At 38.3% G+C, this 18,712-nt stretch overlaps 1 protein-coding gene across 2 annotated transcripts in view; it reads left to right on the top strand.

The window, feature by feature from the left end:
* Aftph (aftiphilin) overlaps positions 1-13,430 on the top strand; it is a 63,968-nt gene extending 50,538 nt beyond the window's left edge. For both annotated transcript variants that reach the window (XM_005385699.2, XM_005385701.2), the window contains 2 exons: positions 3,639-3,762; positions 12,307-13,430. In XM_005385699.2, coding sequence (XP_005385756.1) covers positions 3,639-3,762; positions 12,307-12,451 — 269 coding nt within the window. In that variant the 3' untranslated portion in view covers positions 12,452-13,430. The remainder of the gene's footprint in view (positions 1-3,638; positions 3,763-12,306) is intronic.
* Positions 13,431-18,712: the final 5,282 nt, after the last annotated feature.

Here is an 18,712-nt window from a genome sequence, read left to right as displayed (position 1 = left end):
TTAAATCAAAAGTGTACTGTTAGTTTCCAATGGAGAAAAAAAAAATGTTAACAAAAGTTAGTAGTAGAAAATAATTGCTGTGAGATACTAGAAGCTATAAATTAAAACTTACTAGAGTGCCTGTTAAATTAATGTTCAGCCCTGCGAAAATTCAGTTCATGGACCAAAAAAATAATGTATTTTGTTATTTTCTGACTGAATAAAAGGTTAAAATTATAAAGGCATTTTTATGTTTACATTTTATTTAATATGACTTTTAATGAGTCCCTGCCCTCCGAAGTTGTAATCCTGGTAATCATGCCCATTGATCACTGATGACCATGGATGGGGTAGTAACATAGATGCCAGTGCCCAGAACACGTAGTAGGGATCCCTTTCTCTGCCCAGGTTTCCAGTGAGTCTGGTTCCTGTGAATTTGCTTGTTTTGCTCTGCTGTATTAGGCAAACTAGCATTTACCCACTTCCAGCAGCTAGGAACCATGGTAGAATATTGGAGTAGGGTGGGAGGACTAGCAAAGCCAGTCAAGGGTAATCCTGGGACCCTAGTATGGCCTTTGTTTAGATCTTTTAGAGAGGCATGGTCTTGCTACAGAGAAGCTTTAAGGCCCTCCAGTATAGAATGATGGGATTCTTCAAGTCATTTTCATTGTTTTTAAGATTTTGGAAGCATATGAAAAACCAAGCTGTGTCTGTTTTTTTTACTTCAAGTTGATATCTTATTTTACTTTTTACTTGTTACTTTGATCTGTGGAATGATCTGAGTGAGGTAGAATGGTCTGACATTTCATAATACATTACTTAATGAGAGTAGGGGGGAGCAACCAGAAATTTTGTATTACCTCTGTATTCTTAAGAGTTAATTATCAATCTCCCATTATAAATTTGCTGTCAGCTTTGTTTTGTCACAAACTGTGTTATAATTTAAATGAGATCACTTTTTCTTTGGGGATACCTTAAGACCTGGTTCAGTTTTAATTTTTGCTTACACTTTAAATTTATTTAAAAACCATTCATAGGAGCACAAATACCCTGGCCATACAAACAAGTACAGAAATGATCTGATAATCAGACCCAGTGTACACAGTTTCAAGAAGAGAAAGCAATTTCAAAAGCTTAGAGCTATAATGGAGATGAAATCAGCATGGTCAAATGTAGTGCTCATTACTTTGGGATCTTATTTCTGTTCAGTATTTTCATTAATATGCTCTAGCTGCAGTATAAATTTGATTATAATAAATTTGCTTTGGTTTCTTTTTATTGCTATTGGGTTTTGTTAAAACCATCAAGCTACAGGTGTCAACACCTTCCTTAGTATTCTGTTTCACTACTTGCACTTTTTCTGACTTGTTTCTGGGAAAGTCATTTTGTCTTAACCTGCAGTTATTTAATTATTTTGTGTGTGATTCTTAAGAGGTTGGCATAGAACTTGGTTGGCTAGCTTTTAATTATGTAACTAAACTATGCCTCATTAAGGTTCTGTTAAAAAATTGAATTAAAAAATTATTCCCTAATTACTAGTGTATATTGATTAGGTAATTGCTTTGTTTCTAAAAAAAAAAAAAAAAATGAACAATAGTTGTGGACTGGAGGGTGGGTTGTGCTCTTATGTGGGTGAAGTCATCATTTTGGGCTGGAAAGGAAACAGTTTCTGGTTTTTGTTTTCCCTGGTACTTCAGATTGAACCCAGGACTGTCACACTGAGCTATATCCTCAGCCCTTTTCTTTAATTTTTGAGATAGCATCTCGCTAAGTTGCTCAGGTTGAGCTGGAACTTGGCAATCCTCCTGCCTCAGCCTTTCAGAGTGCTGGGATTACAGGTACACACCATCTTATTCTGCCAGCACTTTTTTTTTTAACCTGCCACTTTGCTGTTTTATAGCCACGTGGCCAATATTTTAGAAAAACTATATTTTATAAAAACTAAGTTTTTCTAGCACTTTCTTCTTGCTAGTCAGAATGCCATTGTTTCTTCTGCATTGTACAGTAGACATCAGTTTAAATTTTGTAGTTGCTCAGAATCCAACCTTTAACAGCAGAAAAGGGAAGTGTGTGGTGTTCATTTGGTCCCATTGCAGACATGTGCAATTTTTTACATTTTTAACTGCAACTCTCATACTTAGTATAGAAGAACAGAAGTTCTTTTTAACTATATCTTGAAATTGTACCTTAATGAAATATTCAAAACTTGTGAGAGTCAACATACATTTTCTATAGCCTTCCTCCCTGTTGAACTTCGTAACTGTGGAAGCTGCTTTTGCTTAATTTCTGTAAACATCTGAGATCTATGTTTATATATGCTGCAGAGCTTGTTAATAGAAGGTAGTTTTTAATTTTTTTCCTTAACCTTGAAATATCTTAAAAGGAGGGAACTGGATAATTTTAACTATATGCATTATTATAATTTTATCTGATCTTTCAGGCTTTTTTTTTTTTCAGAATTGTAATAATTATTTGGACACAATAATGTTCACCTTTATTCCCAGCTACTCAGGAGGCTGAGGCAGGAGGATCGCTTGAACCCAGGAGTTCAAGGCCAGCCTGGGCAACATAGTGAGATCTTGTCTGGAAAAAAAAAAAAAGCAGAAATTTAAATAGCTATGAAACATTCTTTTTTACCATCTAATTTTCTCTTATACCTTGAAATTTCTGCTCTAGTTTGCTGGCACCAAGAACAGTATAAGATTAAGAATATTTTTTAATTTGAGTGTCTTCATTGTCCAAAGTTTAGCTTGAGTTTAAAATATTTAACTTTCTAAAAAATTACAGCTTGTCAGTGTTTTGTGTACATGTGACATATTAAAAAATTGTTTATTTTAGTGAATCAGGGAGAGTAGATTTTTTATGTAGATTTTCAAAATAAATCTAATACTCTCAGTATCTTTTGAATTATTCTAACTAGATATTTGAACTGTTGACTACCAGATGCAGACACAAGACTATAGAAATATAACCCTGGAGATAAGAATCTCCCCTTTATCTAAAAGTAGTACAATTCACTTTTTGTTCAAAATGTTTTACTCTCCCCGCTTCTTACTGAAAGAACAATAGTGTATGTTTAGTAATAATTGGGCACTTTGAGTATTAGTTCATCTCCTCAGATAGTCACAATATATTTAAACTAAGTAAATCATTTACCATGTTTGAGACTTTCGTTAACTTCCAAATCTTTTACAGTGGAAGAAAATAATGAAGAAAAATGGTTGGGAGGTAGGGAAAGAAGAAGGTTCAAAAAATAAAGTTTATAGGCCAGTTTTAAAATTGAGAATGTCATTTAACAGATTATGTGCATTCCATTTATAAAACATTGATAATTTTTATATTACACACTAATCCAAAACTGGCGAGTTTTCTACAGAAGACAGGTATTTTAGAAGTATTTAGGAGGCATCTGCTACATAAATTTAGATTAATTATATTATTCCAAAGTGGAATTTTAAAATCACTTTTCTGTTTTGTAGATATTCCAAAACGGACAGTTTATAGTTTAAATAATAAATATCGTATTACAGTGTTGTAAAGCTATGTTGTACTTGTAACAGACTCAGATGTTTATAGAATATTGCCGTCGCATGGTGTATTGTGGCTAATTGAGGAATCCGTGCAGCTTGCCATCACTGACTATCATTTTATACTATAAGGTGTGGATCCAGAGTTGTATGAGTTAACAACCTCTAAGCTGGAAATCTCCACCTCAAGCCTCAAAGTGACTGATGCTTTTGCGAGACTCATGTCCACAGTAGAGAAGACGAGTACATCTACCAGGTAAACAGCTAGTGTTCATTACGCCCTAATTTTGAACTCTGAGTTAAAACAGCCCAAGGAAAAAGCACAAAAGTTGGCAGTATTTCATTGTATTAATATTCACTTTTGTATATATAAAAGCCAATAATACCTAAGTCCAGAAGACAGCATCAAATTATGTTTAATTATGAACTTTATTAGAGCAGAGAGACTGAAAGGGATTGACAAATGTGTGGTGTGGTGTGGTGCTACTAGGGGTTGAAGCCAGGGCCTCATGTATTCTAGGCAAGGGCTCTACACCTGAGCTACATCCCTAGCCATCGAATGTGCTATTCTTTTTTCTTTTCTTCCCCCTGTACTGTAGAGAATAGTTCTGATTAAGTATTGAGATCATGAAGCCATCATAAAAACATTCTCTGTTTGTCCTTCCTAACTATTACGATCATCTTTGAGAATGCCTAGTGTTTCCTAGGCTAGTCTTTTCTCTTCCAGGGTAAGATACAGTCACTCTTCTGTACTGTTTTCCCAGTTTCCACTAATATGCACTTCTGACTTGGGACATGAAGTCCTTTACCAAGCTTTCTGGGAGCCTCTTTAGGAACATGGCCTTTAAAAGATTATTGCCCTGGGGGCTGGGATTTAGCTCAGCGGCACAGCGCCTACCTGGCAAGCGCGAGGTCATGAGTTCGATTCCCGGTACCGGAAAAAAAACAAAAAACAAAACAAAAGATTACTGCCCAGTGTTGGAACCAAACACAAGGAATTATCACTTGAGCCTTATATTTAGGATTAAGGAAACCTTTAGTTTTAATAATTAATCACTAAAATAACCCATTGCTTTGGTATATTAACCACAAGAGTAAACCAGTTCCTAATGGAAGTGTAATACTACTGCAAGTGTTGGTATAGGTTGACTGGCATGCCAGCTATGCCTTCCAGTTCCATAGTTCCTCAGCATTTTAAAGGGGTATATTTACCTGGTAGTTGCCCACTTTGAGAGAGTACTATAGTTTTCTCTTGGAATAAACACATTCCATGTACATGTTAAATTCAAAATTAGACTTCTCAAAAAACTAAAAATAGAAACTCCCTTTGACCCAACTGTTCCCCTTCTATGCATCTTCTCAAAAGAGTTAAAGGCACTGTATTACAGTGATACATGCATACCTGTGTTTATAGCAGCACAAGTAATAGCTAAATCTTGGAAGCAGCCTGTATTTTCATCAGTAGGTGAATAGATAAAGAAAACATGGTATTTATACACAGTGGAGTACTACTCTGCTCTAAAGAAGGATAAATTTGAGTCATTTGTAGGAAAATGAATGCACATTGAGACCATAATGTTAAATGAAATTAGTCAGACATATAAGCCTACATATCACTTGGTTTCTCTTATATGAGGAACTCAAAGTTCAAATAAATTAGCACAGTAAAAGATTAAATAATAGGAAACAAGGAGATCTGTACAAATGGGGAGGAGACCAAGAGATGGAAAGAGGAAAGGGAGAGGGGGAAGTGAGTGGAAGTGGAAAGAATTGAGTTTTGTGTAGCTGTGTCCCCTTACCACAGTGAGTATAATCATTATGTGCTGCAAACATCTACTAATAAAAATAAAACTTGGAGAAACACTCCAAATTGCTCCAAGCTAGGGCCGGGGATACAGCTCATCGGCATAAGTGCCTGCCTGGCAAGCACAAGGTCCTGAGTTCAATTCCTGGTAAAAAAAAAAAAAAAATGCTCCAAGCTGGTAACCCTTTATACGCCCATCAGCAGAATTGTAAGGCAATTCTGTATGTACTGGCTTTTTAAATTATTGTCTATCTAATGTCAGCCTACTGGTTTTACTGGCATTTACCTAATCCCTGGACTAGTGAGGTTCAGTAGTTTTCAGTGTGTCTATTGGCCATTTGCATTTCTTCTGAAATTGCATATTTTAAATTTTTTGGGGGGGGTCTGTCTACTCATTTTAAATTGGTAATTGGTTTTCACACTTTATGTCACTAGTCTGTTGTCTTTAATATTATAAACTTTTTTAAATTATTTATTCTGTAGAAAATTTTTCTTTTCCTCCTCTTTTCTTTTTTTTGGGGAGGGGTAGGGTAGCAGGAATTGAACTCAGGACCTTGCACTTGCCAGGCAGGTGCTGTGCTCCTGAACTGTTTCTCTCGCCCTCCTCTTTTTTTCTTGTGAGTAGTGTTTTATGTTAAAATGTTAGCTTGAATGATCACACTGTCTTTTAAACTTTAGCTTACGTGTATTCAATAGATATTTATTATGAATATCTTTAACATATAATTTTGAAAAGCTGTTTTTATTCATTTTATAACTGTAATACCCTTAACTTTTTTTTTTTTTTCTTTTTGTGGTATTAGAGACTGGTTTTTTCCTTCTTTTTTTTCTCACTATGCAGTTCAGGCTGAACTTGAACTCACTGTGCAGCGCAAGCTGGCCAGGAACTCACAGTGATCCACTTGCCTCAGCTTCCTAAGTGCTGGGATTATAGGCGTGCGCCACCACTGCCTGGCAGCAGTATTAGGGATTGAACACAGGATCTTAGCACTAAGCTACATCCCCAGCCCTTTTATATTTGTTATTTTGAGGCAGAGCCTCACTAACTTGCATGGGCTGAGCTCCAGCTTGTAGTCCTCCTGTCTGGCAGCCTCCCCGAGTGCTGAGAGTATAAGCATGTCTTACCACTGTCAGCAGCCTAACTTTTTATGAGAACAGATTTGTAGCACACAGTTACTTTTGCTCACTGATTCTTTCGATTGTCCTCATTCCCCCATATTACCGTGGTGTGCTACTTGGCATTCCCATTAAATGAGCATATTTGTAGCTAAGGCTATTGTGGACTTTGTGTTTGCTTTGTAATTTTATCCTCTTTACATGTCTTCAAATTGAAACTCTTTCCCTTTTTTTTTGCAGTACTGGGCATTGAACCCAGGACCTTCTCACTGAACTACAACCCCAGTTCCCACCCTCCTTTTTATTTTGAGAAGTCTAAGTTGCTGAGTTACCCAGCTGTTCTTGAATTCACAGTTCTCCTTCCTCAGCCTCCCAGAATGCTAGAGTTAGAGGCACATGCCACCATACCCAACCTGAAACTTCTCATATAAAATTTATCTCTTTTTTCCGTATATGTACATTTGACTTTTAACAACAGAAACATGATAACTTTGTTGTATGGGCTTTTCAGAAAGCCTGCTATTTCTGGAATGACGTTACTGTTTACTGCATGCCTTTTTTACCATGCAGTCACTCCGTCCAAACTAGAATTTTGGCAGTCCCAGTAATGAGAATTCATTCTTTGTGCCATTAGGAGGCGCTCTAAACCACATTTTAGCTTGCCCTTCGATTTTTAACTCATCTTTGAAACATGCTATACACGTTAGCATGATAGCTATACATGCGAAGAAACATTCCCAACCCCTGTCACTTCGAGGTTATTCTCATTTTTTTCCTTATTGTGAACTAAAAGAATAAAACTACATCGTACATCCTGGAAGCAATGTTATGTTGCATTAATTTACTTTATAGAACCTGTCCAGCTTCATATTTAAAAAAAAGAAAAACTTGACAGCAATTTGCCAACTTTGTGTTTTGCTTTAAGGAATGTATATTACTTGAAGATGGTGAGAAGTGCCAATATCCACATGCATTAAAACTCATACTGAAACATGTCTTCATGAACAATTCTTAATTGCACATAGAAGAGACAGGCAGCTATTTCAGCAACATTTTGGTCGTTTTTAGATTTTGTTTCATTTCCCTTTCTGATTTAAATAAAATGCAGAAAGTGAAGCTCACTAAAATTTTATGTACCGTTGACAGTACTCAGAAGGTAAATGGAAAAGCTGTGTGCAGAACTGTAGGTAAGAAAGGTTTAAGAAACATGGTTTAGGTATTTTGACCTAAATCTAACATTGTGCACTCTTTTATAAGAGCCGTTAATATGTAAGGAGACGTATGTGCTCTTCTCTTTTCAGTACACACTTTAATTTTGAAATAGTTCTGTCTTCTTGCTTACCTTTTCTAATACGGAAAAAAAGTTATTTTCTAACAAATCAGTGAGTGGCCAGCCAAGTGGCTGGTAGCCACAGACCTCTAACTGGAGCTTACTCAGGTCAAAGGACTAGTTACCAAGAGAAATAAATCTTTTCTTTTTTTGGCCTTTTTATTGCTACAATTTACATACCATAAAATCTACCTTTCTCAAGTGTGTAATTAGCTGGTTTTAGTATATTTGTGATATCATGCTGCTATTATCACTAATTCTAGAGTGCTTTGATCCACCCCCTAAAAAACATTCCGTATCTATCAGCAGTAACGCCCGCTACCTCCCTTTCCCTAGACCCCAGCAGTCACTAATCTGCTGTTAACACCTTTGCCTGCTCTAGTGTTATTTCATGGTAACTGGAATTCTACAGTTCATGATCTTTTGTGTCTGGCTTTTTTCACTTAGCATTGTGTTTTTAAGTTCACCCATATAGTATATACAATATTTAGTTCCTTTTATGGCTGTATAACGTTCCAATATGTGAAAATAACACATTTTGTTTCTTTTTTAATCAATTGGTAAACATTTAGATTGCTTTCATTTTTTTACTACTATGAATAATTATTAACATTTACATACCAGTTTCTGTGTGGACAAATGTTTTCAATTCTCTTGGGAGTGAATTTGTTGCATCTGTGTTTCTGTTTGGTGGTGCTGTGATTGAACCCAAGGGCACTCTATCACTGAGTTATATCTCCAACCGCTTTACCCCCACCACCTTTTTTGAAGACAGGAAGGCACTGAATTGCCCAGATTGGCCTTGAGTTGCAGTCTCTTCCAGGTAGCTGGGATTATAGGAATGTGTTGCCACATTCAGCTTATGTTTAATTTTTTGAGGAACTGCCAAACTTTTCCAAAGTAATGCATCGTTTTATTCCCACCAGTAATTTGTGAGCATTCCAGTTTATTCACATCCCCACCACTACATGTTACTGTCTGAGTTTTTGGTTGTAGTCATTCCAGTGAGTGTGGAATACCTCTTTTGATTTGCATTTTCCTGATGGTTAATAATGCTGAGCATCTTTTCAAGTGGTTATTGACCATTTGTGTATCTTCTTTAGATAAATATTTATCCAGATCCTTTGCCTATGTTTCTGTTAGACAGTTCATGAGTTATTTATATATTATGACTACTAACTAGCCTTAAGTTTGTGTACATGTTTGTAGTACATACCATTCAATGTCAGAATTTCGTACATGTACATAGTACATCTTAATTCCTTTTTTCATCTCCTTTTCCTTTCTTCCCTCTCCCCTCTAGCACCCATCTCTTGACCCCCTTCCTTTTTTTTGGTACATGTTTCCAGAATATAATATTTATATTCTTTATGTGGAGTTGTTACATGTACATACTGGATTTTTATCAGGCATATAATGTGCAAATATTTTCTTTCATTCTGTGGATTATCTTAATGTCCTTTGAAATGCAACTATATATAAATTTTTACACTTTTGCTGCTGTGCTTGTGGAAACCATCCCTAATTCAGGATCAGGAAAATGTATATCTAGGTTTTCTTCTAAGAGTTTTACATAATTTCAACTTTTACATTTAGGTCTTTGATCCATTTTGAATTAATGTTTGTATATGGTGTGAGGTAGGTGGATATCCACTTGACCGATCAGTTTGTTGAAAAGACTATCATTTTCCTCTTTGAAAAGTCTTGGCATGCCTGTTTATAAACAACAAAAAAAGATCATAGATGTTTTTTTTCTGGGCTCAATTTTATTCCACGAACAAAAAGGATAAATCTTTGCTAGAGAGAACATAGAACAAAATCAGGTCACGGCCTTTGACTTTGAGGAAAGGTCATAATATAACTATTTTCAAATTCTCCTGAAGCATTTTTCATTTATATTCTGAGACTAGCTCACATAAATATACAATGACTACAAATAAATGCACAACCTATAAATTTTGTAATTTTTTTGAAGTTTTAAAATACAACTTCCTGTTTCCTAAGGTAGTGCCTCTGAAATAAAACAATTGGTAAAAATACTAGAATAATCTTTACTAACTGTGCCTTGATTAAAAGCTTCTATTTTGCTCTTCTTACACTCCACCTGTACTCTGCAAATGGGGAAGTCCGTCTAGGTAAAATTTTGTTACTGTTTTAAATAGCCTTTTTTTTTTCTTTATAGAAAAAGTAAGGCATATTAAAGGAAACTAGAACCGAAGTATCACATTCTTAACATTCAGATCACTCAATATTCTTTCTTTCAAGTCTTTTTCCATGCTCTTATACATATGTATTTTTTAACCAAAAACAAGATTTTATAGTCCATACTGAATCGAACCTACACGTATCAGTGATCTCCACTGGTTAATTTCAGTGTGTTTCCATTTTATGAAGTACCTAGCTATAGTCACAATGTACCAACAATGTCCCTTTTTCTTTATACAAACCAATATTCAATCCAGGATTATTGTGCCTGGCCTTTAATTATAACCCTTAAATTCTTTTTAACATAGTTTCTCTCTCCCATCCCTTTTGCTTTCTGTTTAATAATACTACTTTAAGGGGCTGGGGATTTAGCTCAGCAGCACAGCACCTGTCTGGCAAGCACAGGGTTGTGGGTTCGATTCCTGGTACTGGAATAAAAAATAATAATAATACCACTGCTTTATAAGGACCCATCCAGTTGTCTTACTGAATGTCCTAAGGTCTAGATTTGTCTTTCTATTTGCTTCCTTTAAGTAATACTGTTTTTTATTCCTGATTTCTTTCTTTCTTTTTCTTGCTTGCTTTTTCTTGCTTTCTCTCTTTCTCTTGTTCTTTCTTGCTTTCTTTTTTCTTTTTTGAGGCAGGATCTTGCTTTGTGGTACAAACTGGCCTTAAATTTGCAGTGATCTTCCCGCCTCAGCCTCTCCAGTGCTGGGACTATAAGCATGCACCACCATGCCCCGCTTCCCCCAATTTCTTGTAAAGTATATCGAAAGGCTTGCAAATGCAGAGTTAACATTTTGGCTAAACTACATCATAGATGTTATGTCACATCAAAGACACCTAATATCTAGCTGCTTGCTTTTGTTTTGTTTTGTTTTTTGTTTTTTTTCTGGTACCGGTAATCAAACTCACAACCTCCCGCTTGCCAGGCAGGCGCTGTGCCGCTGACACAGCAGAAATCCCCAACCCCTGCTTGCATTGTTAGTGATGCTAAGATTGACTTTTGGGGAGAGGCTGACCTTTTTCATATGATTTCAGTTTTTCACTTTCAGCCTAGAAAGTAAGGGAGCTAGTTTGACCTTGGAATGATATAAATATCTAGTTCCACACCAAACATTTACCTAACTATTGCTACCATGTAAGTGTATTTGAAAATGTTGGTTTTAAACAGAAAATGTTGAGTTGCTATTCTACTCTTCTAAGAAACCCTAGAACTGAGTTCAGTATTAGTTGATCTACTGATATGCCTGAAGTTGTTTACCTGTTGAAGAACGTTGGTCCTAGAAGACTGTTACTGGATTTTACATTCATTCTATAAAGTGTTTGATTGCAGCCTGCATTCAAACGTGCTATCCGCAGAAAAGTCTAGGTATTAAATAGAGGTCTGCATCTCTTTTTTTTTTTTTTTTTCCAGCTTGTGCTCCCTACCCTAAAGACAAAGAAAATATTTAGGTTAAGAAATGACATATGTTGCATCTAAGAGAGTACCAACTGTCCTTTATCCTAAAAGAGAATTGAGCTTTTTGCAGTTAATTTAAAATCTTTGGTCTAAAATTAATAACCTATATAACTTTTCCTTCAATATATTTAACATGGGGAAGGTAGTCTGGATTACAGCCCGTGCTCAATTTGAACCACGTTTGAGGCTCATTTAGCATTTTCTACAGCTTACCTGCTTACCAAAAGATTTCCATAACTGTGCTAGGACCCAAACTGCTCACTCCTCATACACGTGGCCAGTGTAGTAAAATAGACTTCATCTACAGGGTCCACAGGGTTGGGGATTACCTCCCCTGGCCGCCTGCCTGCATCCAGCCTTTTTGCCACTGCCTGCATCTCATCCGGGCTGAAGCCTTTCTTCTGAAATTCCCCTCTGGGGATATAGAAAGCCTAAGGTTAAAATGATACTTCATGCCACACACATTTTATGTGGAGATAATTTGGGTAGTTTCTCAGGGGGCTGGGGAAAATCCAGGCGGGTGGGGTGTTATTAGGGCTTTGGCACTATACTTCTGCTTGGTCACTTTTTAAAGTTATGCCTACGTAGATAATTCCACCCTTAAATAAAGCTGTGAGCCGTACATATGTACATGCAAGTATCTGCATATATCCATACCTGGCTTTAGTGTACTGTACATACAAAAAGAGGTCATGCGTTGCTCTTCATAAGAGGTTTGGCATCTGGTGCAGAACAGACAATGCAGAAGAACTAGAAGATTCAGGAAGTAGCAGAGGAAAAGATGCCCCAACAATTGCTAACAGCCTGCTTCAGCGTGGATTTTCTTCCATTTGACCTGTAGAGAAGTCTTATTCACACCCTGTCCTTTTTCGTTTGTTGATAGGAAACCAAAAAGAGAAGAACACTTGAGTGAAGAAGCTATCAAGGTGATTGCCAGCCTTCCTGACTTGACGTTCATGCATGCCAAGGTGTTAATGTTCCCAGCCACGTTAACACCTTCCACAAGCTCCCAAGGACAAGCAGACTGATAACTGCTGTGAACTGGACAGTTGCAATTGCTTTTCCTCTCTTCCATCCCTTCCCTACCATCAACAGCGTATCTGCTCTTAATAAAAAAATTCAAGTTCAGCTGATTTGTTGGTAAGCCACACTAGAAAGGTATACATAGTAATGTATATTTATTTACATACTGAAGTCCTAAATTTATATTAGAAAAAAATGTAAATAATTGGGGATGAACATTTTTGAAGATTTATTCTTTTTGTGTTGCTGGGGTGTATACATTTATGTCTTTGTGAAATACACTGGTGGTGTCCTTCTTATAAAACTTTTGAAATAAAAAAAAAATTAAAAACTCAAATCTCCACTGTCTGTGAAATCCCCTTCAGTCTTTTCAGATTGCATTGAATGGCCTCTTAATTTTTCATATCCTATCTTTAATACTTTTGCTGTCATAAATAAGCTTCTGGAGTCCTTGTTTGATTTTTTTTTTTTTTTAATTTTCTGTGTGATGGTTTGTTTCAGATCTGGCATTTGTTAACATTTTTGGGCTCTTTTTTAATCTTTTCAATCTGGCATATTGCTATTTGACCTTTTGCAAGGTATTTCATCAATTACTCTTTTGTTATAGGGTATAGATCATTGTTGGAACTTGATTGGAGGGGTTAAAGAGATTGTGTCTGTTTTTACATCAATTTGATTTAGAGAAGGACCAAATTATATGAATGTCTTAAAATGAAATTGTTACTGATTTTTTTTGTTCTGTCATACCACTAGTTTTTGAGGATTTTGCACAGTGTAAAATGGCATAATCATAGATTGCTATGGTTTAGGCTGTATATACAGTAAAAACTATGGGTTTTAAATGTTTGGGGAAATTCCTATGGAAAAAAGAGAGACATGTAGAAGAACCTCTAACAAGGTTAATGTGCATGCCCAAGGTCTTTTGAGATTTCAGTGTGTAAATTTCCTTTTAGCTTACACAAAAATAAAATAATTTAAAAGAAATTTAGTCTGGTGTCTTTGTACTTTGGTATCTGAGGAAAAATGTAATACGTTTGGATATGACGTTTTACTAATATAAACCAGTAAACTAAAGGAAATCATTTGGTGGGGCTTCTACTTTGATGCAATTAGGAAGATCAAAAAGAATTAGGAAGATTAGAATCTGTCCTACAAGAATTGGACCAGTACTTTTAGTGATTGAACCCTTTTTTTTTCTTTTTTCTTTTTTTTTTTTTTTAATTTTTTGAGGATTCTCACCTAATTGCCCAAGCTGGGCTCCAACTTGTGATCTTCCTGTTTCAGCTTCCCAGAGTGCTGGGATTATGGGCATGCACCACGCCTGGCCAGCTGAGCTATTTTTATATGTGTAACATGAGATTATAGAAGAGATGCCCGTGATTCATTATAACATGTTTTCTTTAGAATGTTGACAAAGTTAAAGATTTATAAGGAATTATTTTTCTTTCCAAGAAAGTGTATGCATGAAATTAGATGAGCAGAAAATCCCTAAAATTTTAGAATATCATTATTAGATGTTGCATCAGCAGAAAGTCATGTGACATATTTACTAAGGAGCAAGCAGTCAGCTGACAGCAGCCTGCATCATCCTCTTTGGGAGTGTTCCACCATCCCATCTTGCACCTCCATTATTGGCAAGAGTCTCTGGCTGCCAGGTTACTACTTTGGTGACCGGACACTTGCCAGAATGTAATATAAGAATGGCCTGGGATAAGAGGATGCTTTATCTAGTGCGTCTCACCATTTTCCCCACTTTTCCTCTCTCTTTTTCAGAAAAGGCTTTCCTTCAGAATAGTCATATTTAGTGCCAGGTGAACCTTTCAAATGGAAGAAGATAAGACAGTTCCTTAGCAGAACTTTGTGTGTCAGTAGCTGAAGTTTCTGGCCTGTTTCTGCAGTACCTGACAACCACACTGTAATGAGCCCACCCAACAGCTGTGTTACCGTGAGAAAGTTAATCAACTTCTCGGAGACTGATTTATGTTAACTAAAAGTAAGACTACTACCTCCTCATGGAATTGATGTATTAAAAGATACAAAGAGGGGCTGGGGATTTAGCTCAGCAGCACAGTGCCTGCCTGGCAAGTGCGAGGTCGTGAGTTTGATTCCCAGTACCAGAAACCCCGCCCCCCAAAAAAAAGATACAAAGAATTTGTCGCCTCAAAAAAGTAACTTGTCACCTGTGGACTATCAGTAAACGGTTGCACGGCATAGTAGCAGCAAACCCTGTGAAGGCTCCTGGAATCCCATTATATTCAAGAAGCAGTCATAGAAGAAACAGCTACTTTAAATAATGCAATATCTTGTACTTTAAAATAATTGAGTGGGTCTGTCTCATGAAAATAGCCCTATCGTAGTGATTCACTTATAACCACTTCTAAAAAAGCCAGGCTTCCTGTTGTCCTATTGGGTTTTGCTGTATCAATCACAGTAGGTATGTCAATATCGGATTGTCCTAGGTTAAAGTCAGTGCACCAGTACCAAGGACCAAAACTGCTCCACTTCATGGCAGACCTGCTCAGGTTCCATCCAGAAGCTCCTAGTGCCGTTCTGGAAGGGCCTTGAGCCCCTCCCTGGGATCTTGGTAAGTGGGAGCCCGTCACCCGCAGCATGCTTGCTCATCACCTGTTGCCAGCAGCAACTCCCTCTGCCTTTCTTGAAGTCAACCAAGAAGACCCTGCAGCATTGGGGAGGGGAAGAAGCTGAGGAGCGGGAGCCCCAGTGGTGACATCATAGGGGTTTCGCCGTCAGCTTTGTATCTTCTGTACTTTAAAACCTGCTGCTTATCTCTAGGGCCCCGCCCCACTTTATAGCCAGGTCCAAATCACCGTAAGTGATGGCTGAGGTTAATCTAAAGCAGACTGGGAAGCACAGGCGAAAACATCCAGAAGCTGAGTCATGTCCCTACTTTTCCTGAGTCATTTCTTGTAAAGAAACATCTTCCCTCTGCGTGATTATTGTGTATTTTTTGTTATTTTGGGCTTTTTTAGAACTTGTCATCTTTTCATTCCTTCATGTTTCTTGAATCAGGATTAGGCTTGGCTGTAACAAAAAGCCAAAATACTGCATTTGTATAATAAGACATGTCCTTTGGTCGCATTTTTAGTTTTCTGAAGTTGGAGTGTGTCACACAGTTGGAAAGGTTGTGTGTAATTAGCAGTGGCTTCTTTAGTGATGTGTTCAATAACACCGTCTAGTAACCAGTGACAACTGATGAAAATGGTAATGGTGGCAAAGCAGCAGTTTTTCTCCCTTGTGAAACACTGGACCTGCCCAGGACTAGTGAGAGACCCACAAAGTCATCCGAGACTGAAGCTCTTGTGTCAGCATGCAGCTTCTACCTCACGGTCCAAGATCATTGTTCGGCGTAGGGCCGTCAAGCCTACATTCTAGCTGTCATGGAAGAAGGGTAAGGAAGTTCTCCCGCCTAGCAAGGACACTCTATAAGGCACACAGTGTATTTCCAGTTACTCTTCTGGGCTAGAACCTGGTTGGGGCACCCTACCTAGCTGCAAAAGAGCTTAGGATAATGCCTTCATTCTTGGTGTCCATCTTAAAGTACATGGATTCTGGAAATAAAAAAGAGAGATGGTGTAGGGCAACCAGAAGTCTGCGGGCACCATTCTACTTCTCAGCCCGTGTGAACAGTGTATCATTGAGAAAATAATGCATAGAAAAATCACTTCCAGGCTGGGTGTGATGGTGCACGCCTGTAATCCCAGCATTCAGGAGGCTGAGGCAGGAGGATCGTTGTGAGTTCGAGACCAGCCTGGGCTACAAAGTGAGCTCAAGTCCTGCCTGAACTGCATAGCAAGACCCTGTCTCAAAAAGACCAAAAAGAAAAAAAAAAAAAAAATCCAGGATCGCTCACTGTCTCAGGCTGCAGTATCTCAAATCTGCCTTTCTGGTGCTTTTCCTGGAGGGAAAAGAATCTATATCAAGGGCAGTACAGCATTTACTTGGGGGAGCAAGTGCTAAGGTAAATCATGGGTAAAAGTAGAAAGGTGAGGTAGAAGCAGCATGGAAGTGAGATGCATGTTAAATGCAGCTCTGCCACTCTCTGGCTATAACATCTTGAGCAAATCCCTCTTCTAAGCCTCAGCGCATCCATAAAATGGGGAAATGGACCCTGTAGAACCCAACACTAAGGTAGCAGATGGGGGTACAGCTCAGTGAGACTGTATATCCTTAGCCCGTGCTATGCCGTGTTCGATGCCCAGAGCAAGCTCGTGCCACCCCCGCCCACAGACATACTAAGGTAAAGAAGAAACCTTAGAGAATTACAGCCTTACAGGGCTCTGACATGCATACCATTTTGTACATTATAACCAGAGACAGGACCTGAACCCAGTTTTCTAACTCACCTTTTTGTTTACACCCTTCTACTTCTCCCCTCCCAATAAGTGGCCAGTTCAGTCTATGCCTGAACCTTTGCAGGGATGTCACTGGACCCAGACCACTCACGGCAGCCCCCCACACACATATTTTATTGGAAGCACTGATCATAAACTTTGTGGAAACTTGGTTCCCTATAACTTCCTGTTCATTCCAGTTACCACTCTCAAGCTGGTTGGGATAAACCTAATCCCTCTTCCGTAAGTATCTGAAGATTGCTATTGTGTTTCTCCCTGCACACATCACTCTGGACTTCATCCAGTTTGCCAAGTTCCTCTTAAAATGTGCACCCCAGAGTTGACCAGATGTCGCCTCACCATTGGCACAGGGCTCAAGTTTATTTCAAACACTTATTTTATTTTATTTTATTTTATTTTGGTTTGGTTTTTCTCCAGTACCAGGAACTGAACTCACGACCTTGTGCTTGCCAGGCAGGCGCTTTGCCACTGAGCTAAATCCCCAGCCCCTCAAACACTTCTTTTAATGTGCCTAAAATCGCATGTCTATTTACGGCAACTCATTGTGCCAGCCGCTCCTTCCCCCAACTGCCATCAAGCCGACTTTCTCTATCACCCACTTGTATCACTGAGGTTTTAGAACCTAAAAGCAGAGTTTTGCATTTATCCTTTGCCAACCTACGGTGTCCACTGTAGACCATGGTCTTAGCTGTTCATCCCATCACGTCTTCACTGTACTAGGTAGCACAGTCTTCTTGCCTCAGCTTTGTCACCCACAAACATAAATACCGTGGTCCAAGCATCCAACATAAATGACCAGAGAAAGACCTCTGCGACACCCTGCCCCGTGTGCCAGAGAGACTTGGGGTACAGTGGCTTCTCGGCCCAGTGGTATGTGCATCTATTCATCTTGCCCAGAGAGTGTAACAGGTAAAGCCCTACGGAATTCAGTCACACATGTCGGTGCATCTCATGGGCCACTCTGAGCATTTCCACACGTAACCTCTAAAACCTCATGCAAGGGCTGGGGATGGAGCTCAGAGGTAGAGCACTTGCCTAGTATGCACAAGGCCCTGGGTTCAATCCCCAGTACAGAAAAAAAAAAAAAAAATTCAGATTCTTAAAACCTCATGTACCTTGGAAATTTATGTGACTTAGTACTCAAAAAGAGGTATAAGGATGAAAGAAGCAGAACACAAAATAATGTCCCCTCAGGATGAGACAGTACAGGAGGGTAACTCCTTATCATTCTTGGAACACAGCACTTAGTAAATAATTTCTCAGTCATCATTCATCCGGGTCAGTATCGTGTCATGATGCTGAGAATAAAAAAAGCTGATGGTGAAAGAATACGATTGTTTGTCTTCCTGAAAGCAGTAAGTCAAAAAGTTAGCCTGACCACCAGAATATTAAAGTAGCCTGTAAGGCAGATATGATGTTTCAGTCAACCATCATTTCAGTTACCTTTTCACCTGGACCATCTCTGAGGATAGCATTGCACATCACTTTATATACTATTTCATTTTGAATTTGCCGCTTTCATCCAGGCATGGAGGTACATGCCCCTGATCTTAGGACTGTGAGTTCAAGCCTAGCCTGCGTGTCTTACCAACAGAGTGAGACCGTGTCTCAAAATTCAAAACTGAAAAGGGGCTGCAGATATAGCTCAGTGCAAAAGCTCTGGGTTCAAGCTCCCAGTTCTGCAAAAACCAAATAAGTAAATAAATGTTTCTCTTTCAAAACTTGGTCCCTTCCAAATAAATAAATAAATAAACAGGTCCCTTCCTTCGGCTTTCAAAATGAGGGTTTGCGGCATAAAGTGGTGGTCACCTTACACTCTGAACGCCATTGTGAGCTGTGAGCTTGGCTCCTTTGGCCCTCACACTTGGTCTTGCCCCTTCACCGGAGCTCATG

This window comes from Chinchilla lanigera, unplaced genomic scaffold, assembly GCF_000276665.1.
Source record: "Chinchilla lanigera isolate Chin_1 unplaced genomic scaffold, ChiLan1.0 scaffold00023, whole genome shotgun sequence".
Lineage (NCBI taxonomy): Eukaryota > Metazoa > Chordata > Mammalia > Rodentia > Chinchillidae > Chinchilla > Chinchilla lanigera.
This window is presented reverse-complemented; position numbering and strand designations above follow the sequence as displayed.